General features: G+C 54.4%; 1 protein-coding gene across 1 annotated transcript in view; it reads left to right on the forward strand.

Annotated features, from left to right (window-relative positions):
* LOC122365781 (thrombospondin type-1 domain-containing protein 4-like) overlaps window positions 1-25,836 on the forward strand; it is a 110,115-nt gene that overhangs the window by 12,947 nt on the left and 71,332 nt on the right. The window contains exons 2-5 of the mRNA XM_043337312.1: window positions 12,321-12,393; window positions 18,707-18,867; window positions 19,286-19,370; window positions 20,990-21,089. Of these exons, the coding sequence (XP_043193247.1) occupies window positions 12,321-12,393; window positions 18,707-18,867; window positions 19,286-19,370; window positions 20,990-21,089 (419 nt within the window). The remainder of the gene's footprint in view (window positions 1-12,320; window positions 12,394-18,706; window positions 18,868-19,285; window positions 19,371-20,989; window positions 21,090-25,836) is intronic.

A 25,836-nucleotide genomic window follows, 5' to 3' on the forward strand; every position in this document is an offset into this window, starting at 1 on the left:
AAGAGAAGAGAAGTCATGGAGGAAGAAGAGAAGAGAAGAGAAGAGAAGTCATGGAGGAGTGGGGTAAGGAGAAGTCACGGTGGTTCCAGGGCATCGGCAATATGCGCAAAGACGGTAGAGATACTGAGATGTGCTGAGCACGTTCGGCAGAGACGGGCTTTTAGAGAAGAGCGGTGGATATTTGTATCCGCTGAGAGCCGTTCAGGGAATGCGGAGGTGTTATATCGCACATTCCTGGCCGGTGATAGGACATTCTTTCGGGACATTAACTGACGCTGTGTAGGTGTGTTTACAACTCCGGATAGTGGTGAAACGGTGCAGTGTGCACTTTACGGTGTTTATCGCATTTGCAGACGGTGACCATCAGCCACTGTGTTTGCGCTTTTATGATAATACTGAGCACTGTTTAAAGATCGTTTTGAGATTTGGAGATGTAGTCAAACAAATGCACCTAAACATATATTTGCCAACACTTTTGGGTTGTCCTGTGCAATGAGTAAATCCTTGATAGTAAGCCACTTTCTTCATCTGATGTTTTAGACTCTCCGTTTATCGCTACAATGTCTATCCGCCCTCTTATATGGCCTAAAGGCCTGGCTACACTATGCGTTTTCTGCGTGCGTTTTTTGCAGTTTTGCGTTTTTTGCGTAATATCGTTCTAGAAAAAAGTCACAAGTGATATAGGTAACTTTTCCATTAGTTGGATACAAAAGTTAATATAATTCTGATATTAACTAAAATTTAATATAAAAAACATCACAAAACCGTAATATCGTTATTTTTTCTAGAACGATATCACGCAAAACACGCAAACCCGCAAAAAACGCACGCAAAAAACGCATAGTGTAGCCAGGCCTTTATGCATTCGAAATGCATTAGTGGGCTATTTGTCTTTGCTGGTCTGCAACCTCCGTTGTTCGTATCTTCCTTTCTCCCTCACCGGTTCCGCCCCCGTCTGTCTCTGTTCCGGTGATCGCCGACAGTGTGTCGGACGGTGCTACCGGCCCCGTGTCGCCAGTGGGACTTTATCTGCCGACAATAAATGAGCGTCTGCAGTGTGCGTCGCGCCGCGCCCGCAGCGTCCCGGTAACGGACGGGGCACGGGGTGCGTGTCTCACGGGAGTAATACATCAGACTGTCAGCGGCCGGCACCTCCACGCGCCGCTGAGGGGTGAGAACATGACGGCACCACTCCGCGCCGCTGAGTGGTGAGAACATGACAGGACCGGTGGGAGGGTGATTAACCTGCGCCCGACCGGCCGGCCGGTCCTGTGTCTCTGCTAGGATAGTGACAGAGGACTGCTCCTGTGTCTCTGTTGCTCCCCTGTGCTGGGGAGGAGGGGATGGTCGTCCAGCCCAGGTCACACCGGCTGAGTCAGAGGTGACCTGGTCCGGTTGGCCGTGATGCTCTGGGTGGGCTGACAGCGCCATGAAACACAGCTCAGCTATCACCGCAGCTGGACTGGCTCGATTGTTTATGTTCGCGATTAATTAGTTTCACAGATGATGCAATGCGCGTGGCTGAAAGTTCCTGTCAGCGAGTGAACCGATCGTCGAACTCAAATGTCTGGTGGCGCTGGGGGCAACAGGAAGCTGTATTTATGGGTCTTTCAAGGCCTGGCTTTGACGGTTGTGCTGTTCACGATTTTTATCAACACAACGGAACATTGCAACGAGTCTGTTATTGTGGTTTGGTTCATGATAGTAATTTATTGGATCAATCGGATTAGCGAAAATTAGAGAGGATATTTGTTATAGGCGATACCTGCATAGTTGTGGGTAGAATTGTAGAATTGTAAACCGCAACATGGGGTCTCGAATGATCGGTGGTGCTTTACTGACAAAAATGATTTGTCGTAACCGAGCAATCATGAGCGTCATGTGCGCTTTGAGTGTCTCTAAATCCATGTGATGAACGGCGCTGTATCTACCGAAGACAGCCTGCACCTTCCCGGGCGCGCACCCCTGCCGATTCGCCAATTGCCATGCATGTCCGACATCATTCCCACACATAAATCCGGCGTCCGCCCGCCACTCAGCGCCATTTGAGGCCTCTCGATCCTGTTGGTTTTCGCCGCCCTAAATCACCGTCCCCCTGCACGGATGACCCGACTGTAAATCTCGGCTCCTCTATCGGTCCGCGCTGACCGGCACCGCTGTGACCTCTGAACTCACCAGTCGCCGTCCTGACATCCACCCTGCCTGTGACACCGTTCTGTGACTGACCTGACCCGGCACCTCTGTGACCTGACCCGGCACCTCTGACCTCCCCGGCGCGCGCGATGACTCATCGCTCGATGACGCTGCCCGGTGACCCGGCGGGAGTCGGTCCGTCTCGACTCCGGTGGTCAGTTGGGATGCAGACTGCGTCCGGACTCCGGCGGCTCGGCGGCTCAGGGCACGTCCACATGCGGCCGTGCAGCGTGGTCGTGCACAGCACACCTTCCCATTCGGACGCTCCGTGCCAGTCCTGGCGGTAGCCGTGGCGAAGGTCATGGAATGAGAATGGAGAGGAGCAGAGATTGAAGGGGTTTGGATTCAGCGAAAGTGATGGTGTGTGAGAGCGTAGCTTTGATATTCAAAATATGCTAACAGAAGTAATATGTATTGGAAATACTGATCAAGTGTGGCTGTGATCATTCAGTCCACTGGGTCCACGTGACTGGTTTTTAATCCGGGACTTTCAGTCGGTGATCGACAGCTCGTCGTTCATCACTAGCAGAGTCGACACGGTAAATGGTCATATTGAAGAATCAGGTCTTTTTCAAATTCCAAGCGATTTAGCACTGCAAACATGCAGTGCTAGCACCTTGCAAATAAATGCCGAATATCACATGAGGCTTCACAGCCCAAATAATCAAATTGAACGGAAAGAAATCAGTGTCGCGCTCTTGAGCGGTATCATATCTCGACTCCACTTGAGACAGACACGGCTTGGACGAGTCGACTCGAGGGCCCTCCGTTCACCGTGCCGAGTTGTACGGTGAACTTTTTTCTAGCTGCCAAGAACTACTGGTCGCTTGATAACACCGTGTTTCTTTTCACTCGAGACTACCATAACTCCTGGATAGTGAAACCGCCTTCTACTACCACTATCGATGGAGTTCCCTTTCAGCAGCACCCTCTCTAGCCGCGCTGTCTGGACGGAAGGTCACAAATTATGCCCGTCGGTACGGCACTGATGTCCCTACACCGCAGCTGTCATGTCATGTCAGCGGGCGCACGCGCTGACCCCCCCTGTGTCCAGTCTGCAGCCGGGCGGGTCTCTCCATAGCTGATGTCACCGGCGGCAGCGTATCGTACAGCTACCGGAGCTACCCGCCGCCTATACGGCAGCCCAGCCAACGTCTATATCTTGCAAGCATGAATGAACACAGGAGCGCTCTCTGACGCCCGATTTCCGATAAGTCAATGTCAATATAAGCAAACTGCACTGGCAGAGCACAGGCTCATTTGGATTGCCGAGATACATAAATTACTGCGGTTGGTGAGCAGTTGGGCAATGCACGTGCCATTGTGCGGTGCATTGTGTTCGTTTTCGGATGGTTGCCGTTCCGCTGAGATGGACACGATAAGCACTCGGGCAGTGACTGTGAGTTCCTCTCCGGACGGAGCGGCGGGCACTGTATCTGCCCGTCGGACGGACCCCCGGGAGAGGTGTTGTGGCGCCGCCGGGCCAATCTCACACGCCCGTAAACACACACGGCTGGGTGCTGAACGGATGGACGGATGGAGACGGCTGAACGGCTGAACGGCTAGAGAGCTGGGCGGCTGGAGAAGTCTGAACGGCTGGGCTGAACTGCTGGAGAACAGGCCAGCTAGAGTATGCCTGGATGGCTGGAGTCGGTCTGAACGTGTGCAGTGTGCACGGCTGAATGGCGAGGGTACGGCGGCGCCGCCTTTGCGGTCGGCGGCCGCCTCTGATGTTATCCGGTACACGGTGGACCCGGGGCCCCTGGGTCGGAGTGTGGACCGAGCGCCACGTGCCGCCGCCGCTCACATCCCATCGGCATTCTGTGCGGACTGCGGCACGCAGCGGCGCAGCAGCGCCATACATGGCGCGGCGCCCCGCCAGCAGGGTAACAGGGTTACTCGGGACTCGGGAGGGCCACCGTCGTCCGTCACTGCCGCCACAGCCATACAGCGCCGCGGGCACTGTCACCGCCACAACCCACTGCCTCTTCGGCTGCCACCGTCAAGCTATCGGTGTTGCAACATCTACCTCGCCCTCCGCCGTCCGCTGTCGCTGTCACAGCCGCTGTCACAGACGCTGTCGGCTGGACCTCAGCTGTCAGCGGGTGGATGCCGAAGCAGACCCACCTGTCCGAGAAGCAGGGCTGCCGACTGGCTCGGAATTTCAGCCGCCGGGATGCCAGACTGTGCTGTTTTGTGACTGCTGTGACGGGAGGATGGCTTTGTTGGCAGTCGGACATTGGGCGAGCTTGGGTCGAGGTTGACGAAGGGATAGGGTTAGTAGCTAATTGGCACATTTCGTGTGCTTAAAGCAGCACACGTCTCTCACAAGGTTCACGACTGGCAATCGTGCAGACGACAGTGGCTCCTATCGCAGCACGCGACCTAAGTCACAAAGCATCTATAACGAGTTGAAATAGCACGCTTGACCGACCATGGCTGCTTGCTATAGAGCCGACTGGGACCGGCCAGTGAAGCTGTCACGACGGCACGCGACTGAGAAGCCTCTCGGCTCGGAGAGCCCCCCCCCCCCCCCCCGGCGGCTGCTGAGTGTCCGGGCTGAGTGAAGACTCGAGTCAGGAGCGCGTGGCATGACTGGCCGTCTGGCTCGTCCAGGAGCCGACTTCTGAACGGGGCGGCCGCCGCAGCCATGACCAGCCGGTCTGTCAGGGGTCTGGGGAGGGAGGGGGTGGTCCAGGGCCGACGGGCCGCTCCCCGATGACTCATACGCCGCTGCCGGAGCTATCGGACGGAGATCGGCGCGCGTCGACACCGGCCGTGTGTCGACGAGTCCCCCCACCCCGCTCGGACCATGTGACGGCCATCAGACAGCGACGTCCAAAGACATTCGGTGGATCAGCTGCTACTCTGAACCAGTTGTTATTCTGTTCTTTCTCGATTACGCTCCAACCATCATTGTTATTGTTATGCCTTTGTGTTTGCTTGCTTCTCTTCATATTGATATGAGTATTTTTGCGTTCTACATGTGCACATTCAAGCAGGTAGCTGCATGATATTCTACACGGTGGCAACGCCTGCACGCGCTTCTGCAAAGTTTACCATCGTTATGCGTGGTAAATTATCAACATATTTCAATCCCAAATGCTGTGTGAGCCACCGCACACTTCAGCAGCATCACACCCCTTCCATCTGCAGCATAAAGTCGCCTCGCCAGGCACCCGTTCCGTCCACACAAACCCTCACTACGGAGGCGAATCGGGCTCTGTCTATGCCCCAAATGAACATCGCACTGTGTCCATTGTGAGCGTGGCGAGTCGCGTCAGAGCAGGAAGTGCTGTCCGTGACCGTGCTCTGCGTGCTCTATACATGGGGGTGTGAGGGGACAGGCGGACACACAGAGGGACACGCGGGCACACAGAGAGGCGCGGGGGGCGGGCCGGCGGGAGGAGCCGCGCCCCTCCCCTCCTATACATCCTCTGCTTGCTGCCATTCCCCGGCCGGTCTGTCTGCGGTGAACGCGTGACGGCCACAAATTAGATCCATTAGTGGGCGGTGTAGGCGATTGGTTAACTCGGTGCGCAACTGCTCACGGAGCGCAGAGCGATGCTGGCGTGAACACGTGACGACGAGCGGTGCGGGCCGGCGGCGGTAACGCGGTGGCACCCCATCGACACACTGCAAATGGACTGCCGAGAACGGAGAGTGATCGGCCAACGGGATAAATTGGACGTGATTAAGGAACGGGCTGCGCCTGAAAGCGTTTCATTACGCGCTAGTGTTGTTTTTTGGTGATATTTTGCAGGAGATTCTTAGATGTCATCGTCACTGCCTCCGTAAAATTCATCAAACGTAGGTCTAATGGAATCATCAGTAAGGAAGAGAGAGAGAGAGAGAGAGAGAGAGAGAGAGAGAGAGAGAGAGAGAGAGAGAGAGAGAGAGAGAGAGAGAGAGAGAGAGAGAGAGAGAGAGGGTGAGGGAGGAGAGAGGAAAGGATGGAAAGGGTGAACGAGATGGTACCTATTACAGGAGAGATTATCAGGACAAAAGAAAAGACGTGCGTAACGCACACATCGGTTGAATAAAAACGAGCACAAAACTGGGTCGGTGAATGACTCCCGGTTTCGATATGCGTATTTGCTATTCTGCCCCAGGCGCTGGCCGTCCCGACTTCTTTGATATCGACCGTCGTACAGATCCCTTCCAACCCCACCAGGGGCTATTGATTTACGTAATAGAGCGCGTACAGAACTGACGGCATACCGATGAGCCGTGAATGTGAGCCATAACGCTCCCGTGTGATGAAATCGAAGCGTGTTTGGGCAGCGGGAAATAGGCGACAGGTAACAAACTTCGACGACGTTTTCAAATTATTAATTCTACAGAGCTTAACTATGCATATGTAGTAGGAACAAACGGACTGGCTCATCTACAGATGCAGGTACCCGCTTTCGAGACTGAGTGGCCGTCTATCTACCGTCTAGCTGTAGCTGCGCTATGTGGTTCATTGCACCAACTCGCCGTGTGCTGGCCAGCCGGTGGGCGGCTCCTGTCCGTGACTGGTGTTCCCCGGTGCCTTCACCGTGAGCCCGGCGCCCCACCAATCACACTGACCCCTGGCGTGACCTTTGACCTCTCCTCTGACCCCTGGGTGACCTCTGTCGACCCTAGGTGACCTCTGCCGCCCCCTTCAGCTCGCTACGGGTCACCGCGGGTCAACGGCATGGCTCCAGACGGAGGTTTAGCTCAGTTACAATTAGCACCCCATTTTGCCGGCCTTGATAGCTCCCATCAATAAGGCTGATCGCGGGGAGTCTGTACCAGCGGTGCTCAATTGCAATGTAATCTCGGGTGCCGTGTGTGCTTCATTGTCTGGGGGCTGAGAGTGGCCTGTGGTTATGCGATGTAGTGGTCTCATTCTGGCAATGGAAAAAGATGGCATCGATCGCGGCGGTGGTGATTACACTCGACCAGGTCGTGCCGGCGCCCGCGGTGAGGGCACGAGGAACAGACCCGGGCTCACGGCCAGACGGTCGGCCGTCGAGGGGCGTAAGTGAAACGATCTTATGGTGACCATTAAACGAATGGGTGGACATGGATGGCCATCATTCAGCTGCAGCTAATAGGCGGGCCCAGACGGCGATGGGAGCTCATGATCATCTCTCCGCCGTCCGTTCTCATGCATGACGATCGGGGGAACACAATGGAAGTAATCTCTTCATAAATCTCTGGACTTTGCCCAGAAATCGTCCATGTGATTGAGCAGACGGTCGTTGCTGACGCTCTGCCTTTATTGGCAGCTAGCTGTTCAGTCAGTCGACTGTTATTCAGCTCAGGCTAGTTCAGCGCAGCTCAGTTAGCGCAGTTCAGCTCAGTTCGGCGGGCTCTGCCGGTGGTCTGTGCACCGGTTGGTGGTCCGTGACCAGCTGTCTGCTCCCCTCCAGCACCCTCTGTGTGCGCTGCCGCAGTGACTGGGCCCGTCTCCAGTCTGCACCGCTGTCCACTGTCTCCCTCCCGCGGCGGCCCCTCTGCACCGCTGTCCACTGTTCCCTCACCAGCCCTCCCTCTGAGCTGTCCCTCCCGCGGCGGCCCTGCAGTGCACCTGCGGGGACAGACGGCACGCGCGCCACCTCAGGTGTGCACCTGCGTGTCCTCTCACACCGACTCACCAACTCACAGCGCAGCTCACACACTGCCGCACGGTCCGTCACTTAGCCGTGATTTACTGTCGCCGGTGGGACGCCCGACAGTCGGTCCTCTGCGGTCCCCGGCAGCCGCGCGGGGGGCCGACGGTCCCGTCTCTGACGTCCCGCTCCGACCCCCGCCTCTACGGACGCCCCGCCGAGCGGCGCAGAGTCGGAGGCGCGTCCAATCGGCGCGTCATCGCCGGCGTATCGCGCGTGCAGCCGCCGCCGCCGCCGGTGACGCCGGTGACGCCACAATGGACGCGGATGACGCGGGGAGGGGAGGGACCGGCGGGGAGAGGGGAGGGATTTGTCACCGCGCAGGGCGGGCCGCGATCGGCTCCGATCACCGCGGCCTGTTTCATCCGCGCGCCGGGAGGGAATCGGACGGTGATTTGCGACTCGCGGAGGTGACAGGAGCGGGATCATGAGAAGCCACCCCGGTGGCACGGGGTACTAATTACTGCTAGAAAAACAAACGCTCACCGTCGAGCCCGCCCGCCGTGCCGGGCTGCAGATGTGGCGACCACATGCACCTAACGTCGCCGCCGACCGCGGGCCATTGTGATGCAGTGTCGCGGACGGACCGCGGGATCAAAAAGGCAGTCATGGCGCGGATCAAGGCCGGCTGAACATAGGTACAGCTCGGTGCAGCAGACGGTGGTGCAGTGTGTCGGTGTGCCAGTGTCGTGACCTCTATGACACAGCCGTGCCGTGTCCGCAGACAATAAAAGGCACGTGATCGGCGTGCACGGCGTTCCGGATAAAATATAGGGTGTCGTACCGGTGGGTCATGGACGGACGGGCGACCGGGCCGGGAGGGGAGGGAGGGGCGCCCAAAGGCGTCATTACGTGTGGCGACAACCTCACTGACAGTGCGGTATGAAATACGAATGTCATGATTAGCAGTGGTCGCATTGCCTCACGGACGGAAATGTATATAATTTTATTCACTCTCGGTCATTTCGTGATCCCAATCACGCGATTGTACAGCCTTCTCTTGAGAACAGCAACGCTATGCCGCTGCTGTTCTCAACTTGTTGCCGGACTGTTGACCTATGCTGGCTACTGGAGCAGTAGAGCAGTTACTGCGCTGCTTTGGTAATGGTCAATCGACGGCCTTCACTATACGTGGCGTGACCCCTCATCACGTCACGTCCCTCGCACGTCACGTCACGTCGTCGGTACGTCACCGGCCATCAGGAGGTAAAGGGAGCGGATGTTTTCGTATCGCTTTCTGCAGCCCAGAGAGGCCGTAAATACCGTCGCTTTAAGAGGGTTCATTGAGTGCGGGACACTATAAAACTCCCAACAGCCATGGGGAGGGGGAGTGGGGTCGAAGGTTACCACTAGGCAGTGACGCGGAGCAGAGCTTATAGTGGTCCACATTGGGCGTTATTTAGGTTCAGATAAACTTGTCGTAGGTAGATAAACTTCTCGTAGACTCATAGTCGGCAGTGCTGTTTAACCAATGCAATGTTGATCCGTGGATGTACATGTTGATCCGTGTAATGCCATTATCAAAGACTTGAAGCTTTAACAGCCGTGAGCATTTCCTTTCGACGAAACATTCCGACGTGTTGTTGCATAAAGGGGTAACCTTTAATACATCATACAGCTGCATGCCAGTAGGCAGTAGCCGAGTGGTAACTCTTCGGCAGCCACGTAGCTAAGTGACTAAGTAACCTAATCGCTCATTGGTAATTACCGAGGTTCTTAGTAACCCGACCTCCCGTTCTTGCAGTAATCACCACATCATTAGGTACACGCGTACACGGCTCCCGCTGGTATTGAGACCCACGGAATGTGATTGACCGGCCGGGCGCAGCTCAGTGGCGTTTCCACAGCCCTCTGCTGACTGATCAGACTATAGTCTAGTCTGGAGCTTCAATCTGTCGGATGAGGTCTGTCAGAGACCCCATCACTGTGTCAGACATCCATGCCAGACGAATTGGCTGCCCTGCCGCGGGTTGGACGCTGCTATGTGCCGGCGTCGGACCGCGGCCCAGCCTGCTCCGCGGCCTGGCGACCTGTGCAGGTGCAGGGCGTCTGTCCACTGCGGAATGTGGACTGTGTGGGCGGACGGCCGGTCAGCGGGAGAGCAGTATCCCCTGACGGAGAGAGACGCCCTCCCACACTAGGCGGCAATCAGGGCAGTCCGAGCCGACAGCAGTAGGCACAGGCGGTCCATACATGGTCCGGCAGTCAACCGGTCTCAGCCGGTTCCTCGTTAGGTCTGTCATCTGTCTCCTCCAGTCCAGACTCCAGTAACCGCTTCTTTTCATCGCATGACGTTTTATCCCGTGTCGTCCTGTCTCCCTAGCCCGTCCGGTCTTATCTGTTCCAGCTCGGCTAGAAGACTAGTATCGTCTTGCCTCCCATCCTACCCCATTCCTCGTGCTCCACCTCGTGCTATCCTTCCTCCCCCCTTAGTCATTGTCACCTGTCACCTGCAGACTGACAGCCCTGCAGCCGAGCTGTCACCACTGACAGCTCCGTCACCCGGTCACCGCGTCACTCAGCCACCCATCACCGCGTGACGTCACGTCACACCGGCACGCGTCACGCGTCACAATGTCAATGTGTCACACCCAGTGTGCCTTGCGCGTCTCGTAGTGGCACGCGCGGCGCGGGTTTATTTGCGCGGCCAGTCGGCGGTCCAACAGAGTGATGAACGCCCCATTCTGCAGTGACTGACGGCGGGGCTGACGCGGCTGTCTCGGTGCAGGGTCGGGCCTCTCCATGACTCTCTGAGGACCTGCCTGGACGGGGTGCTGGGGCGCGCCTCACTGTGTACTCCGGGCTGGGAAGGCGGTGGCCGGGCTGCATTGTTGACCGCAGTGGGCGGCGGGTTGTGGCTGGACCGGGGCTCTAACCAGGGACGGTGGCGGCGGCGGGGTGGGCGGCGGGCCTGCTGAGAGGTGCAGCCGCGGCCCGACCCTGGTGGTCGCCGAGGGTGCGCCCGGCTCCCGTACCATCAGAGAGCCGTCAGTACCCGCCGCTGACGAGGTGCCAATGGACGGTTCGGCGTCAGAGCGGTAGCGGCGGCAATTCCAGAAAAGGTAACCCGAGTCGGGGGTCTTTGAAGTAACGCCGCCACACAGGATCTAAAGAAGTTATGGCTCATGACACCCTCGTAGTATCCTTGGATCCCAGACACATTTATTAATTTCCAGAGTTCTTGATTGTCAGCTAAAAGCTTCACGCTGCGCATATCTCAGCGAGAGCTTCTCAATGCTCAAACGGTTTGACGTTTTATTGCATCAAGAGTCCGAATGGGCAATCCATAAATCACACTTCAGCGAGTCTTGAATGAATCCGTTCATGGAAAGTTTATTTTTCTCCGTGTGTGCTCTAATTGAAAGAATATGAAAGAGACCTCTGATGTGGGCTAAAGGTGCTGGCAAAAGCAATTTCGCTGTCATATAACGCTCCAGAACATGTTGAGTGACTGAATGATAGGTTCCAGGAACTCTCAATTTACCGCACTTTTAACATCCATGAGCGCCAGGAATTCCAAGCTCCTCCGACATCAAACTCTTCGCGGAAACGCTATAAAAGCAAACAGCTCACAGGGCCGCTGGCTGGTGTCACTCACACCTGGTCCGCTCATCACCGCGGCGGGCCTTGCGCCGACAGACGAGCGTCGGTCACCGCGAGGGTCGCCCCTGCCGCCCCAGAGCTGCCCCAGAGCCGCCCCTGAGCCGCTCCACTGACCCCCGTGTGACGTCACTGCCCGTCGAACAGCCCCGTGTCCGAAATAAGCCGCCGACACCGCCGCGCGTGAGGGTCGCGTGCGTGTTTTGCCTTAATTTTCGTCGGCTGGGTCTGTAAATAAAACTCACCAGTGCCGGCTCAAATAATATTCTCCGAGGCCAGCGGCGTATAGTCTTTCACCGTCCCGGCCTGGCACAATATACAGGGTCGAGCCGACATCGGTTGGAAATAGCCCGGCGATCCTCCGTCGCCGCCGACACGGCTGGCGTCTTCTCGACGTTGGCTGTCGACAGAGACGGCTCACGTGCTACTTACGATGTGAGACCCGCACGTGCGGAGCTGGAACCGATCAGGGATTATGAATTGCATCTGCCATTCCCTCAGTCATCGGAGTGATATGAACCGGGCTTAATGAATGATTTCGGGGATGAGACTGGGTGGATCGGCACAGGTGATGAAACAACTTTGTTACTTCCTGGTTAGCGATATATCTCTTCCCGGTTCTGGGTAGATTTGCTGAAGTGCAGTTAGTTCCAAGAGTAGGCTAAACTGACGCGTTTTTGTTTTGCCGGCCTACTACGTTATGTCCCAGCTGTTCTTCCCCGATCGCAGATATTTATTCTCTGATCACCTCCTTCTGTTCTCCCCTGATCACTGACGCCTGTATCTCCATCATTGACGTCTGTTTTCGTTCACTGACGTCTGTTCTCAGTTGTTCACTAAGGCCTGTTCCTCAGCCGTTCACTGACGTCTGCTCTCCGTTCGCAGGGCGCTGCCGGTGCTCGGGTCACTGCTGGTGTTCCTCATCTGCGTGCACGGCAGGCGGAAATACCCAGAGAAGGTGAGAGCTGTAAAGACCACCATTCCCTCATCCCAGAGCCATTCCCCCAGAGCTGCCCGGCAGTGGCTGCGGACTGCCCACCGGGGTCGCCAGGTCAGCCGGTGTCGGTGACCTCAGCGCGGCGCATTGTCCTCCGGTCGCACGCGTGTTTATTTGACGGCAGCACGTATTTGTTTTGCAGCGTCACCGACTGAGTCAGCGTGATGACGGCTGCGTCATTGACAACCTGATGACGCTGCCGTCATCGGTGGCGCCGAGGGATCGGCGTCATGGGCGGGCCGGCGCCGTCGGGCGCGGGGATCCTCCGTGCTGGGCGATGGGTCGGGGATCCGTCGGAAATAGAACGATCTGTCTGCTACAGGGCAGGGAGTTATAGTCTGGAATAATTCGGTTATTGCATTCGACTTATCTTCACTGGCATACAAAATTGTTCCCAACCAAGTACGGCTTACTAGTCTGCAACGCAACGTGAGCTGGGCTTCATTCGATTCGACAAGTGAAATAAATGCGACCATTACATTAGTACCCGCTGTCTGCATGATTTATCAGACAAGTGCCAAACGAAAAGGAAAACGTGTCAACTTTTTCAGCCAGCGCTGCGTGAAATTGTTCTTTTTTCGTAATGCCTGGATGTCTGTCTCGGGTTCCCGTCAAGCAGCTTAATAACGTCGTCTGCATCTGACAGAATCTGGCGGTCAATGACAGCTCTATCCTGAAAAATGGCCGGCTCGGTCCCGTGAGCGGCAGAGCCGCCAGTTTTCCCGTGTCGATCGGTCGGCAGCGGACGTCGGCCGAGCCGTGTTGCGACATTCATTAGTCCGATGTTCGGTGACGCTGCATCTGCGCGCCGCTTGTTCCCAGCGCTCTGTAGCCTGTTGACAGGCGTCCAGTTGAAGGAGTTCTCCATCCCCCTAACGAGCTACTCACCGTCTCCCGATAAAAAAGGTCCGCCAAACAGCGGCGGTGTCCTCCAAAGGAGCCGACAGACACGCCGGCGTGAGGCGGGGGAACACTATTGGCAATGGATGGAGGGGTTGTTTGAATATTGCCGCCCGTTCAGTGGCCAAGTGGCTTCATATTGATGATGGAGAACAACGCAGTAACGCAGTTGCTAAAACGGCCATTCTTATGGGAGTCTGTTTTGAGCTGCTGCTGAATGTCTTTTTGTCGTGAAACTCGACAGTACTCGTGCTTAAATGCTTTCTTGTTTAGACTGAGTTTTTCAGATTCACTGAAATGCTATCGTCTGATCTGAAAATTCTGGTTGGTGGAATGATTTATCAGCTGAAGTCGCAATTGGTAACTGGGTGCATAGCCGAGTTCGAGTCCGTCTCACTGAATTATTTAGGCTGCCTGCGCTGTGTGGGGACGTCTGAATGGCGGGCAGCTCGCTGACGTAGTTCGGTGCCGGGACACCACGCCTACCCGTGCAGTGGAGCGCGGCCGGGTCGGGCCGCTCCCGTATTCAGGACGACTCCGCTCAGCTGATCAGCCCGCTTCCTTCCTGACCGGTCGCCGCCGGCCACCACAGGCGCCTCATCAAGGTCGACCTCGGCACCGGCGGTCCTCGGAAGTGACTGAGCATGACACGCGCTACAGCCGCCGATCGCTCGATGGCGTGGGCTGCAGGATACTCCTGAACATCAACTCGAGCTGTTGTTTTTTTTTTCGGGAGGAATGTGAGCTGCATTGCTGGCTCAAGACGTGGCGCATCGCCTCGAATGCTTCATTGGCGAGCCATTCTCGAGTTTGCAGTTTGTGCCGGGTCACGCGTCCGAGCCTCGCGGACCCTTTGATTATTTGAGTCCAATGCTGCAACATTCGTCAGAGCCGCTCGCTTGCATAAAACATGCGGTAGTGGCGACGATGATGTATTGATGGCCGGGCCACCCCATTTATGAACGGGCAGTGATATGCGAGTATTGGGTGTTATTTTATGGCATTATTTCGGCTCTGTGCAAACATTGTGGCACGCCGGCGTCAGCGGACCGTAGACATTCCATCCGCTGATCCATGAGTGCCGTTTCAGCGCGTATTCAAATACGCCCGAGGAGGTCTCGTCTGATGAACGATGTGATAGAGAGGCGCCAGGTCGTTAGGCCTTCAATTTGAACGACTGATTTCTGGGTATGGATGGCCGGTCAGGAATAAAAAGACGGGCGCAGGAATAAGATAATTTTGATATACGCCTTTTGTTTCAAACAATGCTTCAACGTCATTCAACAGCGCAGTCCGTGGCCCGTTGAACATCGAGGTGCATTTTTCTCCAGTCAAATAGTGCGATCGTAAACAGTGAGGTATCCAGTGGGCGGCATACCAATTAAAGGTGCCGATTGATTGTTGATGGCGGCGTCCGTCCCAACCGAACGCAAACAAGATGCAATTAGGAGTGACTGTTGGCTCACACCACGATATGAACTCAGCTCAGCCGGTGATAAATGCACCACGTGGAACTGATTAAGTGACGAGGATCGCTGGAGGAAAGGTGACTGATCAGTTCCAATCCATTAGGCCGGCAACTACGGAAAGTTATTAAATTACTGGTTGACCTAGTGAATAGGATATAGTATAGCTGGCTGATCTAAATTTCTATGAAGAACGTCTATTTTATTTGATGCGTAGATTACATCGCACATGCTGTGCACTGCGCAGTTGCATATCATATGCTGCTTCATCTCTCCATCCTCTGTGGTGTGTAAGCGCATCGTTGATGGGCAGTCGGTCCGGGTGCCCGTGCCTTCCTGACCGGTCAGTTTATCTGCACGTGCAGTCGACAGCGGCGCGTGGGGCTCGCCGGTGCAGTGACCAGTCAACTCGTTTTTACGGGCCGCGTTACTCCGTTACCTATCCGGCTAGGTTTACTGCGGGGCTGCCAGCTCCCCTGGATCGGTGGGGCAGGGTGGCTGAGGCTCACACCCTCACATTCACCCGTCAGAAACCGGGCCGTATGGGCCGTATGTACCAGAGGCTTTGTGTAGGATTGGCTGATATTTCTTGAGTCAGTACCTACCTACTTCCTGAGCTTCACGGCGGGATCACGAAGCCTTGCCGGTTGGACCATAAATATTCAGTTTAAAATCCATGCTTATTACTAGAGTATTGATTGATTCATACATAAATTTGTGATGCACGTGCTAAGAGAGCTGCTGGAAAAGTTGGCACGGTAGTGGCATGGTGGAATGAACCGGCCAAACACTGGCGTCCATTTCGCCCTGATTCTCGGGATCAATCCATGTTTCTGATAGCTCAAATCGCAGTTATGCAGATACGACATGGATAAAACTGGAAAACATCGATAAATGCGTCTTAAATGTGTAATTGCAGCGATAGTTATATGCTTAGACATGAAACTGGCGCCTGCTGCACGGGTTAATGTGAAATTACTGAACTCATATCTGATCCGACGACATATGGGCAGGCGGGCGTGTAAATGCTGATGCATGGTAAAGATCAAATAGATTACAGAGACGCTAATCTGTCATTAGGAATGCTTCTGCTCCGTTATGTTAAAAATGGCCCGTTCTTCCCGCTATTTTACACTAACTTCTAATTAAAACGCACATAACTAATTTATCATAAATAGCAACTCTATTTAAATTGAAAGAAGTGCATTTCGATTATTATCGAACCCAATCAAACTAGATGCCATGCTGTATGGTTATTCAAACGTAATGGACTAAATCAACTGTTTCTATAAAGACTGGCTGCTGTAGTACTCCATCGCCATAACGCTATCACTCAGTCTATTTGTTATAGCCAGCACTCGGCCATATCGTGGCGTCTTCATTAGCCACGGCCTGCAAAGGGCACCCGTCTGTGACGGTTAAAAATGCGACAAATTAATGACTGCCCACGTATGCCGGCTGTCGGCATCCGCGGCTAATCTGGCGTTTGACACGGGTGCCATCGGCTCTGCACGAGCCACTCGTATTTGGGCCGGCCCACAATAGCATATCGCGATGAAAAGTGTCTGTGTGGTGGCGCCGTTAGCCCGCCATGGAACGGACGCGGTACGGTTCCAGCAAGTGTATCGGTCTTGGACCCGTGTGAGGAACGCGGGGCAAACCAGCCACCAATTGTCGGCTTGTTGGGAGAGTAGTTGAGACTGCTTCTTTCTTCTTTCTTCTCTTCTCCCTTCCTGCCCTCCCCCTTTTTCCTCCTTTCTCCTCCCCCACCAGGCACCTATCCCTCTGCAAAAGGCACCAGTCTGTGCCTGATATCCCTCCTATCCATTCCACGATCATACCTGCCGTCTCCAAACCTCCCTCCCACGACTGGTCACCGCGCCGCCCGCCCTGGCTGATTAATGTCACCGGAAGGCGCCTCCTCCTTCCCCAATGACACTGTGGTCACAGCGTGTCCATCGACGTGATTCATTGCCGGCGCGGTGACCGTTTTGGGAAGGGACAAATAGGTGCTCGGCTGGACACGAGACGCCAGCTTAGGTAGGGTACTTGCAGCGCTTTGTGATTAAAAGCCAGAGCCAAATATGTTATGATTTGTTGGTTTTGTAGATGAGATTAATAGCGTCACAGGTGACAGCCATGTAACAGGGCGTTGTCACATGTAACAAAGCGTGTGTACTGTGTGTGCACTGCTTATGGTAACCATCAATTAGGGAATCAAATATCAAGTACTTTTACACGGTCAGTTTGTATAAAATGCTGTCAGACAGACCATTTTGTTTGTTTGCCCCTATCGTGTTTTGCATTTTTCGCGAAGAGGAAAGGACTGCACGCTTTGTGGGTGTATAGCTGCTGCTGAGTGCATACTGCATAGCACCTGCCAGCCGCGCCCTGGCTCTAAAACAACTCTCTCTGCAGCTAAATCGTTTGGCCATGGAATTCACTGTTTACACTGGGACTATTTGCGAGCATTGCAACAGCACACACGGGCACCTCCCACGTGCAACCAGCGGAACCGGCTCCCGACTGCCGCCCACAATAAAGAACATGCTGCAAGAAAGCAGGTCGACAGCCGTCCCGCCTAACTTATCATAACAAATATATCATGACCCGGGACTGTGACGCGCGCGTCTGAGCCGTGCATGCATTGAGCGTCGCTATTTCAATTATCTGCAGTGAATCGGCTGCGCGCGGCGCCTGCAGCGGCTCGACGGCCGCCCCACAGCGGCGCATTGTCGGTCCGCGCCGCACAGGACACCCATTCAGCCGGGCGGCGGCGGGCGACCATGAACCAGTCACCCACAATCCGCCCCCGCCGCCGCCCCCGCCCCCGCCCGGAGGCGGCGGCGGCGTCAAGGCACGCCCGGCCGCCGAGCCGCCGTGACGCGGAGACGAATCACGGCGCACGTCGACAGTCACGGCGCGTGACGCTATTTACAGAACTGCGGAAATTTGTGGGCGCGGCGGTGTGTCGCTTTGGACCAATCGATCTTCGGGGAGAATGTAAGAGTGTTGCTTGCTTTTGGCGTCACAGGGGCGTTGACAGTGTGAGATGCAAAGTGAGGACCGAGCATACGTTTGTTCTAAATGGTATAGCTGGAGAAAGTAAATGAGCAAGCGTAGGAAGGCGAGTCTGGGAGAGGAAATCAAGCAAGAACTTAGTGGAAAGGGACCAAAACGATGAGCACACCCTACTTGTGAAGTACGAGGACGGTAAAGGGGCGCCTGTGAAGTCGTGAGGGGTCTGTTGACTCTGGCACTGTGAGAGGCGGGAGTAAACCAGTCGGTAATGCGCTCGTGACACCGGCCACCCTTTGAACGGCCGCCGGAGCGTTGTTTGGCCTCACGGTGAACCCCTGGGAATGCCGCACTCGACTCAGCAGCTCAGAGTGACTGGTGGCGCCGGCATTCGGCAGGAATGTTCGGTCTAAGCAGTTTGGAGGATGTGCCCCGCACAGCTGGGGAGAGGATCTTGTTGCATAAAGGCGGCATGTCGGTCTGATTCGCTGGATCAGCGATTTTTACTGGCCCTCTTTGGAGGCGTTCTACCGTGTCAGGGCAGTGGGTGCTGATGTGTCTCAGCTGCGCTCCGAGTTCCTATGCATTCTCTCTGAGCTATTAGCTGATAAATCGCTTACTGGTGACTGCCCCCAACCACAGTCCGCATTTTTTTATTTCAATGTTGTCGCCTATGGGACATGTCTGAATAATAAATGGCTGAACCGTTTCGCTACTCAGCCTGTGCAATTTGTGTGCCCAAGCATTAACAGCTCAGACCATCAATGTCGCTCATGTATGAAGTGTAGTATGTACGAACCACTTCCCCCCGCTGAGATATGCCTCCTCCGTGAGATGTGTCCCATCTCGTCCCCATCACTGACCTGCCCTACCCCCCTGTGTCCTCCCAGGTGCACCAGATGATTCAGGAGCGGCTGGCCCGCCACCGGTACGGAGCTGACGTCGGCGAGTGGTCCTCCTGGGGCGCCTGGTCAGCCTGCTCCCTGCCCTGTGGGGGCGGAGTTTCCACACAGACCCGACACTGCACGCCGCACCCGGGCAGCCTCAAACAGTGAGTATCGGCTGGATAGGTGTGCCATTACTCGTCACAACTGCAGCAGCTTGAAGATTTGTCCAAGATACATGCCCTAACAGTTCCATACATTGTCTCTCAAATTAGGACGCGCGAGATCCCATTGAGGCTTGCATTACTATCATTGTTTTGGAGCTGGTGGGTTTTACGGAGCGTGACATTGCTTATATGTTCGTCGCATGTTCCTGTTTACACAAGCCATGTTTCAAAACACTGGCACGAATGTGTCCGCTGGCGGTTGGGCATGTTCCAAGCAAGTTCTGAGCGCCGGGACCATTTGGATGAACGTTATGTTTCCGGTGCGGCATTGTCCATAGCCGGTCGTAATGTGTGCGGTCATGCAGCGGTCTGTCTGTTGAGTGCGCCCCGTGACCCCCTCTCCCTCCCCTGCCCGCAGCCACACCCGGAAGCGGCTCAAAACGCGGCTCTCCAACACACAGTGTGTCGGCGTCTACAAGCGCTTCCACATGTGCAACGAGCAGGTCAGTTGCCGCCCGCGCTGGCGCACACGCGCCTGATCACTCTCACCCGCACGCGCGCGCCGCCCTTCCGTGTTGATATTTTCTATCGGGCCCACTCAGGTGATAACTCACTCGGCCGAGTGGCGTCAGGGGCCGAGTGTCGGTGCGTTTTATCCGTGGCTAGCTCCCCTCTCTCAGTACGTGAGGGCCGTCCGGCCGTCGAGTGACGGCCCGGCGCCGTGTGTGGGTCCGCCGACCACCCTGCCGTCCCTCCCCGTGATCAGGGGGCGATGACGGACCGGAGACTGCCGCCCGGGCCGGCTTTTAGCCGCGCGGGCGACGGCGGACGGCCCCCCTGACCCGGGGAGGTTAATGTGGCGGCCAGAGACGGTCCCCGGCGGGCGGCGCGCCGGCGTTTCAGCACCTCTAAAACACGCCGGCATGTTACAACAAACTGGCCACGAGGTGCCAAAGACGCCACCCCGGGCCGGGCCGCCCTGACGGCGGGCGGGGCAGGGGAGGGGAGGGTGGGGTGAAGTGGGTCACGCATGGGGTACCCACTCTGCTCCTGTGGTGGGATAATACCATCGGGTTAATCGCATACCATCGAATACCATCGAATACCATCGTATCTTCGTTGGCATAGCCACTGAAGCTAAAAGTAAAACCGATATTGCCGTCAGGTTTGAAGACGGCAATCACCCTAAAATCAGTTTATTCTTAGCACACCTCTCTTTCAACGGCGCACATCGTCGGCCACATTAGCATCATAGATTGACGGCTGGGCGGTGTCATTCACATTGTCATCATCAGTGTCATATTCAACGCTCTGTCCACACTATAGAAGCCTAACGTCCCGGGCGGCGTGCCAGATTGAGGTGGCCGGGCCGCGTCAATCATACGCCCATGTCCAGTGTCATCGTCGGGCGCTACACCGTGTTGTTTTATCGAAATGTGATGGATGTATTCACCACAGAGGCTCATAGACAGTGGACAGAGAGCGCGTGCTGACAGCCAATTCATTGACAGATAACAACAGAGTGCGCTGGCAGTTCCGATAAAGAACACTGGCCGACAGACAGGACAAACAGCGCTGGCCGCTTCAAATTGCTAAATGACGTTATACAAATAACCATTGGCATGAAACGTTTCTTGCTTGAGCTAATGGCTTAGATAAGATAAACTGCCTGGACATGAAATGAATGCGTTATTGTCAAAACGGTACCAAACGGTACCATCATCTCTGCTAATGAGCAATGAACTGGCTGACATTTCAATGTTTCAGCAAACACTAGGTTGTAAATATTTGACAAAAATGTCGAGAAGGTCAAATTCGCCATTACGATCAAAATTGGCCGACTATCCCGCTGCTTACCTGTTTTGTGTATCTAAAACAGCTAAATACCTGGTATTCGGAGTTATAAACATGACACAATCTTTAGATAATCGCAAACGCACTTATGCAGTTTACGTTAAACCATTAATGTGTAAATTATAACGACATGTTAGACACCTCAATCGCAGTCATCTTCCCGACGCGCACAGCAGCATAGTCCGTCCCAGTCTGACCCACTGGACAGCATACTGCGTAATGACAGTCCGTCACGTGTGTGTGTGACAGATGTGTCTGGTGTTGACAGGGGTGTCCCGAGCCCACCGACCTCAGGGCAGAACAGTGCACGGCATTCGACTCCAAACCGTACATGGGCAAGCTGTACCAATGGCGGCCGCACTACAGCAGTGAGTAGAAATCAAAATTTGCGTGATATTTACATAATGTCATACTTATTTGTAGATATAGCTATGATCGAACGTTTTCCAGCAATATTTGTTTTCATGACCTAAGGCTACATTTGTATTTTGTTGTTAAGTGTTCCTGCTCTTGTGAATGTAAATCTCGACCTACTAAGTAACTACAATAGTACCATAGCTAGTAATTTTAAGAAACTGCGAACAACACTAAGCCGCTGTATAGATGATAACTAGATTGCAGGCCTCTACCACCCACGGCGCCCTACCTTCCGTTCACCTTCGCACGGCAGAATCAGCACCGGATACATGCTTTAGGCAGACTTTTTGCACAAACAATAGGCCGTAAATTAAACCCCTGTTGTCTGTGGTGTCTCGTCAAAAAACATAACGCGATAAGGGTCGGATAAGTACATGGAAACACGGGTATACGGCCGTGGTGTTCAGATTGTGGTTTTTGATCGGCACTACTTCACTGCTGGCCTGCAGAAACCTGTCTGAGGAAGGCGACAAGGGCGAATACTCGGTGAGAAATATTACGCCTCATGAGCCGGTTTCACGTAATGGTCCTGCTTATCTCTGCTCCGGGAATTGAAGCCGTGTGATTCACTTCCAGAAGTTGAACGGATTTTTTTTTCTCTGGGCGCTAGGAATGCGCAAAATTGAAGGGAATCAACCCATATCCATGGTTTTACGATGCTCTTTTTTTACGCTAGAGTTGACTTGTGTTTAAAAGACCCTTTTCGTCAACTACCGTTATCAGTGATTTGCCAAATAAATTACGCGTATTTACCTCGAAATTGTGTTATTGTTTTTATTGCTCGCCAGGCACTTGTAAAACTATTTTGACTGATATCTTTAAAACTCTTTCACAATTGGTATATGTAACAGGTAGGGTGAATTTCAAATTTGAGTCCCAGTGTGGTACCATAGCACTAATTGCTTCCCATGCCTATCCGTCCTCAGTGTATATGCATTAGGCGCTGTTTGTATTCTGGGTGAATGGCAGTCGGCGCTCGCCACCGCCAGTCTCTCTCTCTATCCCTCTCTCCCTCTCTCCCGCTGCCGACAGCTCTGTTATTAATGTTGTCCTGTCACGGGTACAGCAACGACACACAATTGCCCTCAACTTGACCGCGACTGATACATGGAGAAGGCCGCCGGGTGCTGACCCGTCTGCTGAGCCTCCGAACTCCCCTGTGCTGGGGTGCCACAAAAGGAACACCGCTGGCACCCGTGCTACTCAACATAAGGGTTTGGCTATGTCGTGAGAGGCCACCGAGAGTCGAGACGCTGTTGTGACTTGACATGTGTTTTCTCGGATCAGAAAAAGAAAGATGTCAGCAGCTGAGCCCCGGACAGGTTTGGCTGCAACTTTACATGGGGTGAGATCACCGATTTGCTGGGGACAGACAGGGTGGCGTTTTTCCTTCGCTAGTGGATGATGTGATATGTCAGCTTTATCGGCGATCTCGGTCGTGCTATGGGGGCTGTTTTGCAACCAATTAATTGGCCACGAAGCTCAATCAAATGCACAGATAACGAACTCATCTGGTGGATCTCATCCTTTGCTTTGATATTTTCAGCTAACGGTTCCTACCTGTGGGGTACCTTTTCATTTTCAAAACTGACAGCATTGCAATCAATGCATTGTCAGTTTTTACAACGGATTGTTATAAGTGCAATACAAATGAGTGCATGCCATCCTCATCCTCAATTATTCCTGGTCATACCCCGGGCTCCCGTCCTATCGCCACCTGTGGGGACCGGGAAGGTGGGGGCAGGGGTCGGAGCGGCCGGCCCGCGCCGGAGCCGCGGCCGCGTGACGTCAGACGCCGGGCCGCCAGCTGATTGGTCGGCTGAGTGGACCGCCGCCCGGGGCGGTCGGGTCACCGCGCTCCAGCCGGACGGTACAGTCGAAAATGTGTCACTCATGAGGCAGGAAAAGCATCGTGGCAAGGCCTTTCAGTAGTAAGCTGAACTGCGATCGGAAATATCAGCTTCAAACGAAGATATTTGTTATTTGTGATTTAAACTGTTCATTGCCAATAGCAAGCAGCGTCAAGTAACACAGAACAGCTGAGGATGCAGATAATTACGCGTAATCACTTAAAGATCCCGACCTACCATAGACGATCAATGTAAGCCTCGGCGGCATCCTTTTCCTTTTCGTTATTTTTTGTTGGAGCTACCCACAAATCCTCCCCCCCCCCAAAAGTCCCCTTCGTGGCCGAGTGGATAAAAGCGCCGGAATTCGACGCTAAGCCGGTATTGAGAGCCCGGTTCAAGCCCCGGTGCGGGCGGCCACATTTAGCTCCTACGTGTAATGGCGTGCGTGTCTGTGGCAGGGGCCGCACAGAGGCCAGGTAACGTGAGTGAGCGGAGGGGGCCGTGTCCAGTCGTGAGGGCACGTTAAACGTTCGGACTAAATTCTGCCATACAGCTGGAATTGCGCCATCGGGTGGTGGGGTCAGGGTCAGCACAACAAACTATGCTTAGTGCGGGCTCTGATTCCTCAAATTCACCCATTCAACAATTCGGACTAAATTTATTTTAAAAAAATCCTACAATGCTGCTTTTCAGAATGGAACTCTGCATGATCTGCTTCCCGGACTTTTTGGTTACCACGGCCTCGCTTATTTTATTGGACTTGGAGTCTATAACTCACAAGTGAGACTTACAAAAAGTGGTGTATCTGACTCCGAGGTAATCCGTACACTCATGACTGTTGGAGTAAATAAAGTCGCTTCGAATACAAATGCGTATCCAAGCAAAATGTTAACATTGAAGTATTTTGTAATGTGCCGACCACTTGGCCCAACTCGCTCTGTCGTAACGCACGACACTAATCCTCCGTTTCACCTATTCTTCTGTGACCGCTTTCCCTTTGAGCAGAGATCCGTTCAGAATACCTATCAGTCCCGACCCGACCTGATCTGACTCCTGACAGGTCGGCTCGACCCCCTCCCCCTCTCGACTCCGCCTACCGTTCCCGTGTGGAGAGTGGGACGGCCGCCCCCCCCCCCCCCCATTCCGTATCGTTCCTATCCTAGAGGTGATTCGACCGGTCGAGGCCCACGGCCCAGTGACAGCTTACGCTTCCTGCGGCGGTGCGTCTCAGACTCGCTGGCTGGTGCCGTCGTGGCTGGTCCGTAAAAGTAGCGGCGGCATATGTTTAGGGCGTATATGGCAGCGGCCAAGGCCGATAGCCAAGGGTGTGTGTATGGGGAGGGGGGGGGGAGACTGAGGAGGTCAGGTAGGGGTGCTGGGTGCGTGGACAGCTGACGTTCGGCTGATTTGATGTGACACCAGTCAAAAAGTGTAACTGTGTTATTTGGTGAAATATATGTACGCCCTACGTTTAAAAATAATCATTTGGGTCTACCATACCGCCAAAAGATAATGTGTTGCGCCGCATTTGCTATATGACCAAATGTATTTTTATGCTTTAGCACGAATAGTTATTCTTGTTCGGTCTTTTCATAAGTCGTGACAACACGGAAGGAGTGCATCGTCTCTTGCAATCCTCCAATGGCGTGCTGTGCCTATTTTTAGATTTGTTACACCAGCTTATTCGCTGTGCAGTTACTGTAATGTTATCAATTGATGGCAATCCCGGATGCTACTGTTCCGGAGCCCGGCTAAGTTTTCCAAAAATCCCGGCTGGTCGTCTTTGTGACCGCATCATAAGCACAGGTGCTTTTTTGATCTCCTAAGAGCCGTTCCAGGTCTGGAACGGCTCTTAGGAGATCAAAATTGCCGCCTTCAGCTTATTAATCAAGCTCTTTCAGTTTGATGGGATTTTATTTGTGCCATAACCAAACACTTCTCATATTACGATATTTTTTGTCGGTAATATAAGCCTGTCAAGTCTGGAAGCCGGCGCTGGTGGCTCCGCACGGCGGCACTTTGACGAACTGCTGGAGGCGTGTGAGTCGGATCAGCGGGCATTAGGCGTCTGATTGAGGCTGATAACCATGCAGCAAGACGTCTAGACCCGGTGTCTCCACCCTCCCCGGCCTCCCCGGCAGCTCGGAGGGACTGTCCACCGCGCCGCGGTCACTCGTCTCTCTCGTCAGACATGTCAGGGAGCTGACCGGGACCGCTAACCGCGCCGCCACCCGTCCCCCGGTCCGCCGCCGCCGGCTGGAAGCGTGCCGTGTGACGCTCCCGTCTCGGCGGCGATCGCGGCGCGCTGATGTCACTGTTTGTCACGCCGCCGGCCGTACACGGGCCGATTAATCAGTGACTGCGCCGCGCTACGGACACTTATCGCCGACGTTCGATGCCCGAGGAGGCCCCGCTCGCGCCGCGCGCGGTGTGTGATCTCATGCCGCGGCCCTGACTCAGATGCCGCAGAGAGGTATGCCGCTGTTGATGTTGATTTGAAGGCCCATTGAAGACTGTGGTATGGACTGTGTAGTAAAAAACGGTGGGCGGTGGTCCTGTGGCGGCATGAAACGGGGATTTTCCCGTTCCTGCCATTCGAGCAATGGAACATTATTTTGATGTGAATGATCGTTGATAGATTAACAAGTGAAATGTTTTTAACTGTAATTCACAATCATTAATGTGTGATTTTAACTGTAGCGCCAGCTGCGAGATGTGATTTGCAGTCGTTATACGAGATGCGACGCTGTTTATCATTGCCCTTCATCGATGTGCGTGCATGCGAGTTGCTGCCGATAGATGGCACTGGTGACGAGCGCCTGAAGCTATACTGTGCCGCACGGCAGGA

The sequence above is a fragment of the Amphibalanus amphitrite genome, unplaced genomic scaffold (assembly GCF_019059575.1).
Source record: "Amphibalanus amphitrite isolate SeventyFive unplaced genomic scaffold, NRLGWU_Aamphi_draft 000763F_arrow, whole genome shotgun sequence".
Lineage (NCBI taxonomy): Eukaryota > Metazoa > Arthropoda > Thecostraca > Balanomorpha > Balanidae > Amphibalanus > Amphibalanus amphitrite.